Below are 6,640 nucleotides of genomic sequence, written 5' to 3'. Positions count from 1 at the left end.
ATGTTGGAATTGTATAAAACACTGGTGAGGCCACAACTGGAGTATTGTGTGCAGTTCTGGTCACCACATTACAGGAAGGACATAATAGCTCTGGATAGAGTGCAGAGGAGGTTTACAAGAATGTTGTTAGGGTTAGAAAAGTGTAGCTACGAGGAGAGATTGGATAGGTTGGGGTTATTTTCCTTAGAACAAAGAAGGCTGAGAGGTGACTTGATTGAGGTGTACAAAATTATGAGGAGAATAGATAGAGTGGACAGGATAAAATTATTTTCCTTAGTGGAGAATTCTAGAACCAGGGGACATAGATTCAAGATAAGTGGCAGAAGGTGTAGGGGGGACATGAGGAAGAACTTTTTTACGCAGAGGGTAGTGGGTGTCTGGAATTCGCTGCCCAAGTTGGAGGTGGAGGCAGAAACTCTAAACTCTTTAAAAAAGTACCTGGATCTGCACCTTAAGTGCTGAAAGCTGCAGGGCTCTGGGCTGAGTGCAAGAAGGTGGGATTAGAAAGGGCACCTGGGTGTCCTCAGGCTGGCATGGACAAGATGGGCCAAATGGCCTCCTTCTGTGCTGTAACTTTTCTATGGTTTCTAAGACTGCAGCCCCCAGATTCAATGATGCGTCCCTTGAGCGTCTTTTGGACGCAGTGGAGGCCCGCTGTGATGTCCTCTACCCAGCTCTGGCCGCAGGATGGACAACAACATCACTAATCCGGCTTGGGAGACAGTGGCACCAGTGGTCAGTGCCAAAGCCCTGCAAAAGAGGACAGCCACCCAGTGCCGAAAGAGGATGAATGATCTCCATTCTGCCAGGGTAAGTCACTCATCTCATCACTCTCAGCTCACACACTCACAAACCCATCACACATCCACATGGCCCTTACCCAATGCCAGTTCAAGGGATATCACCATTCACTATCTCACACACACCTTCATTGTCCTCATCCCATCTGTGAGACCACACACCACCCACACATGCCAGGCATACTTATCAGCTGGCCTGGCAGGCATCCTGCTTACACCCTCTCCATCTCTATTCATGCAGGACAAGTTGGCACACAAGAGGGAGAGGTCGCAGACTGCTGGAGGAATGCCTGAAATGAAGGTCCTCACGGAGTATGAAAACAGCTGGCAGGTGAGGATCTGGACCGTTTCTGTGCTGACAGTGAGGTCTGCGGTGCTCTACCAAGTGAGGATCCAGCACAGCAACATCCATCAGACAACCATGCTCTGAGTGATGTGTCCTGTTTCACAGGCCACTGCCATGCACTAATTATCTCACCTTGCTTTCGCAGGCACATCTGGGTAACAACCAAGAAAGTCCACAACCCAGGGCCTCCAATCAAGGCCTGAGGGAAGCTCAGAAGAGAAATCTGCTGAAACCCTCCCTGAAGATCTGTCACAGCGCCCACCCACACCCTCCACCAGCATAGAGAGACACACCTCGATGGGACTTAGCTTTAGAATAGCATCGGGATCACAATCTGGTGAGCACATCACACTTTCTGATCCACATCAGGTGGCAGCAGGGACTTCCCAGGTGTTCAGCACTTGGAGGACTGCTGGAGGCAGAAATTTGCTGAGGGTGAGTCGGATGACGAGCGTCTGGACTCATTCATGTAATAGTTTCTGGAGCTGCAAAGGAAAGCTCAGGAACATTAGGAAGGAACGTCCGCTGCACTCCTCAGATTGCAAGGCACAATGGAGGAGTCCATCCACCTTCGGGCTGAAGTGATAGCACCGGTATGCTAATGCACCAAGGTAAACACTGGTAGGATGGCAGCCGCCGTGGAGACCTTGGCCCAGGACGTCGCTCCTGCACTGCTGCGTGGGCTGAATTCCATTGCCGACACCATAGTTGACCTCCAACAGCGTGTCCATGAGAGGGCTGCAGGGCAGCCTGATTTCACTCCGCTATCCCTTCTCCTCAACGAGTCAGCCATTGACCCTCAGGCACCCATAGGGAGGAGGATCAGCAGGTGTACCTCCGGGGGCCATCCACCCAGGTGGCTCCAAGAGTGGCCGGCTGATCTGAATCCCCCCTCGCCGTAACCTCAGCAGCCCCAGCTCCACAGGCCAAGGAGGGTGCCACTGCCACACAGCAGGACCCTGAAAGCAGGCTGGGGTCCTCCAGGTCTCGGCCCCCAAGAGGACGCCCACCAAGGTCAACACAGACAACAGGGTGTAGCAGTCAGCAGGCTGCCTCCACCTCTGCTGTGAGTCTGGGCACAGGTGTTAATCACTTGCACATAATGTTCACTATTGTAAATAAACTCCCAAGAATGTCTCCATGCCTATGGCTCCTTGTTTTGATGAGCAGCGTTTGTGTCACACAGATGTGAAATCTTTCTGCACAAGATAAAGGCAGGTGTCTCAGTCCAAGGCCTCTTCCCTGTGCTTTGTGCAACCTTCAGATCAAAGTGATGGTCTAGCCTCACACTCCCTGGACATAATAGTGATGCCTGCACCTTGACGGCGCTTGTCATTGCTGCCAGAATGTCGTGGCCAGGCGTCACAGAGTTCCGTCATTCTCTCTGTGCACTCTCAGCACCTTTAAGGTGGGGCTGGCCCCCCCATTGCTTCAGCATCTTTGACAAGTGACGCTCTGCTCCTGAAAAGGGTCAGGTGCTGAAGGCGGACGAAGGATCAGGTGCTTTTAAAATTTCATGGCTGAGCCTCCATGACATGACCCTGATCACAGAGCGTAAGTGAGCTGCCCTTGGCCAGACAGGAGTCAGACATTCCCAGAGGCTATGTGAAGATCTATGGAGTGTCCTCACTGAATGTCGTCAACATCCTCCTGGAATCGAGCAACTATTAGGGCCTCCACTGCATCTCAATGACAGGAGCACTATCACAGAGGGTATGTGCACTGTTGTAAGACGGCCAGAGTCAAACGTTCATAGATGCTATGTGAGGATCCATGGTGTCTCCTCACTGCATGCCGTCATCATCCTCCACAAATCTAGCAGCTATGAGGGCTTCCCGAGCCCACCTGCCTCGTCTGGCCAGTGCGAGGGCCTCATCACTGACATCGTCGCCTTCAAGGACCTTCTCACCCTCATAACCGTTGACGTCCTCCTCATCAGAGGAGACCTCCAGCTCCTGCATCTCCTCCTCAGCCAGCACCTCTCCCTGTTGCAATGCCAGGTTGTAAAGGGCACAGCAGGCGACGACGATGCGTGACACCCTCTGTGGACTATATTGCAGTGCTCCTCCAGACTGGTCCAGGCACCGGAACCTCATTTTCAGCATCCCGATGGTTTACTTCAATAAGTTGTGAGTTGCAGCATGAGCCTCGTTATACCTTCATTCTGCTGCAGTCTGAGGCCGCCGCACGGGTGTCATCAGCCACGTCCCCTGCGTGTAGCCCTTGTCCCCAAGGAGCCAAACCTGCAGCCTCTGTGGACCCAGGAAGACATCAGGCAACTGAGACTGACTGAGAATATAGGAGTCGTGGACACTCCCTGAAAACCGTGCGCAGACCTGCAGGATGCGTTTGTGGTGGTCGCATACCAGCTGCACCTTCAGCGAATGGAAGCCCTTGTGATTGACATAGTCGACCCCTGGTTGCAATAGAGACCTAGGCAAATCCAATTGTTCTTGCAACCTGGCTTTCGTGGTCCCGGGCGAAATGCACAAAGTTGTGTGACCTCGCAAAGATGGCATCCTTGACCTCATGGATGCATTTTTGGGTGGAGGCTTGTGATATCCTGCTGAAGTCACCTGTGGAGCCATGAAAAGAGCCACTGGTGTAGAAATTGAAATTGAACACCACAATCACTTTCCCGGCCACTGGTAGTGGATGCCCTCCATGTCCCCATGGTGCCTAATCCTGCAGTAGCTGGCAGGTGTGACCAACCAGTTCCCTAGACATGCGCAATCTTTGGCAACACTGGTTGTCAGTCATCTCCAGGAATGAAAGGCAGCCTTTGGTCTTTGGTCCAGCTGGGCACCGACCAATGATGGCTTGCTGCTGGCTTGCAGCAGCTTGTGTGGAAGCTCCAGCTGCCTCTTCTTCCTGAGGGTACTGCTTCCCCCTCTGCACAGCCAGGTGCCTTTGTCGCTGTCTTCCCTATCACCTCCACTCTCTGTACCCCATGAGGCACACAGGTAGTTCACCAGGCTCCATGGTCCTGTTGTACTCCTGCAGGATGAAAGAGACGTGTGGGTTAGCTTCAGTTTACTAAGAACCTCTCTTGGTTAAGTCTGAAGCCCCCTTAATGCATCCTGGAGAGTGCTGGCCACCACTTGGATGGCCAGAGTTTAGTGCGCTGCATGGCTGCCCGAAACCCTAACCACCGCTGCCCCACTCCACCTGACTGATTGGCAGCAGCCTTGCCCATTCGACTGTATACTGTGCTCTCAGCTCGGGCGCAGACATTCTCCTAACCCGCACTGCATGGCTGCACTGTTAGCATGGACCATGGGGGAGACTTGTCCAAACCGGGATGATGACATTACAAGGGGCTGTGTGTGAGCGCCTCGACCAGTGACTACTTCATGGCCAGCTTTAGCAAGGAGATTATACAATGTGCCCAGACGTCCAGCTGTTCTGTGGTCCACTGAAACGCTCATCAGTTTGCGGTCTGTGCCTAAGGGGTGAAAAGCTCTGGAGCACTTGGTGGCACTTTCCTGCCTCTTCATTGCTTGAGTGGGCAGATAAACTAGAGGCCCGACTCCACGCATATCAATGTGGCTGCATCTGAACTGTCTCAGCTACAGAGGAATGATAACTTTATACAAGATTTCCATAATGTATGGCTGCTTCCCTCCCCCCACAACCTGCACGTGCTTGTGCACTACCTTCAACTGTAGGGCAGTCTTTGCCCCCACCCCCAAGTTGCCTCAGCCACAGGGCAGCCCTTGCACCCACCCCCAAGTCGCCTCAATCGCAGGGCAGCCCTTGCTCTCACCCCTCCAACACGCCTCAGCCTTGAAGTCCAACAGGTGATCCAGGTGAGCGCTGCATAACATTACTGTGTACTCACCCCCAAGTTCCCGTCAAAGCGCAGCCTGCCAAGTGAATGCCTTATAAATGCTGTTGTGAAACACTTCGGCCGATGAGGTTCCCGACGTCCGATGACGAGAAACGTGGCCCACCATCGACATCGTGAAACCAATTTCTGGCCTCCTCGCCACATTGTCCGCTCTTGCTGCCAAGCATGCCCGACGCCTGCGGGCACGGAAAATTCCACCCAGTGAAGTGTGTTAGGGTCATATGCAATTACATTATTATAGATCAACATTCCTATAACAGTTAATATTACATTAAATGCCCTATTTATTCATTCACACTGGCAAGAATTAAAACCTAAAGACAGTCAAAGAAATCCACGCTTCCTGGTTTCCAGATCATAACCCTGCCCCATGCTATAACCCCACCCAGAGTAAAACACTAGAACTGCGCACAAATGGTGTTGGCAACAAACACAGCCTTTTTTATTTTTTAAATTTGAATTGTCTCTTTAAATGTGTTTATTTACTGCCAAACCTTTTAGTCTATTTGCCCAATCAACCTTAGCCAGCTCTCCTCTTATACTTTTAAGATTTTTGTTTCAGACTGGAGTATGTCACTTTCAAACGTAATTTGAATTCAACTGTATTATGCTCACTTTTTCTCACAGGATCATTTACTGAGATGTTAAACCTGCCCCATCGCACAATATTAGATTTAAGGTAGCATTGTTTTCACCACATATTGTTCCACAAAGTTGTCATGAAAGCATTCTACAAGCTCTACTTCCAGACTACCTTTGCCACTTTTATTGGTCCAATCAATAGGAAGATTAAATTCCCCCACAATTATTACATTACCTTTGTTATGAACTCCAATTATTTTTTGCTTAATGCCCTGTCCAATGTTATAACTGCTATTAGGGGGCCTACATACTACTCCCAGGGCCAAACCATTTTCACCATCACCATTTCCCACCCCACAAGAGAAAGATTTTGAAATGGTGCTGAAGGAGGCGGGATGCAAACTGGTGGTTATTGACTTCTCTGCAAAATGGTGTGGGCCTTGTCAAACTATCAAGCCACGATTCCATGAATTGGCAGCGAAAAGTGTAATTTCCTGTGAGGTAGATGTGGATGATGCACCAGATCTTGCTGAATGGTGCCAAATAAGTTGCATGCCAACATTCCATTTCTACAAGAATGGGAAGAGGGTATTTGAGTTTTCTGGAGCCAATCGAACAACACTAGAAGACAAAATTCGTGAGCTGCAGTAATGGCCTTAATCTTAATGAAACCTGTGTTTCAAACCAAAAATGAATCAGAGATCCAAGGTAGAGCCACATAAGCTGCTCCCATGCTGCAGGGAAATATAGATCTAAGTGTGTGAATTCCAAGACAGGTGAAATGACTTCCAAGAAGTTGGAAAACACCTGTCAAGTGGTGAAAGCACATGCTTAAAAGAAGTGCTGTGGACACCAACCTCTTACCTAGGCAGGGCTGCAATAATTCAGTTTAATTCTTTGAAGGCTTTCACGCCTGACAGTTTCAGTAAACAAGAACTCCCTGCTGCGCTCTTGCTTGATTAGACCTAGCAAGTTCCACGCTGCTTGGAAAACCTGTGTGCTGGCTGTTAAAGCCAGAAATCAGGGTTAAATCCTGACATATTTGAGTATTTAAATATTTTT

General features: G+C 50.2%; 1 protein-coding gene across 1 annotated transcript; it reads left to right on the top strand.

Moving 5' to 3' along the window:
* Positions 1-6,229, top strand: LOC144673562 (thioredoxin-like). The gene is made up of 2 exons (XM_078535322.1): positions 1-24; positions 5,942-6,229. The coding sequence occupies exons 1-2, from the start codon at positions 1-3 to the stop codon at positions 6,227-6,229; spliced, it is 312 nt and encodes a 103-aa protein (XP_078391448.1).
* The last annotated feature ends 411 nt before the right edge of the window (positions 6,230-6,640 follow it).

Source organism: Cetorhinus maximus, chromosome 3, assembly GCF_964194155.1.
Source record: "Cetorhinus maximus chromosome 3, sCetMax3.hap1.1, whole genome shotgun sequence".
NCBI lineage: Eukaryota > Metazoa > Chordata > Chondrichthyes > Lamniformes > Cetorhinidae > Cetorhinus > Cetorhinus maximus.
Note: the sequence above shows the minus strand (reverse complement) of the source record. Positions and strands in the feature narration are given on the sequence as shown.

Coding starts and splice junctions, on each gene's coding strand:
- LOC144673562 (XM_078535322.1), top strand. CDS start 1: ATGTTGGAATTGTATAAAACACTG. Junction 25..5,941: donor TGGAATTGTATAAAACACTG/GTGAGGCCACAA, acceptor ACCCCACAAGAG/AAAGATTTTGAAATGGTGCT.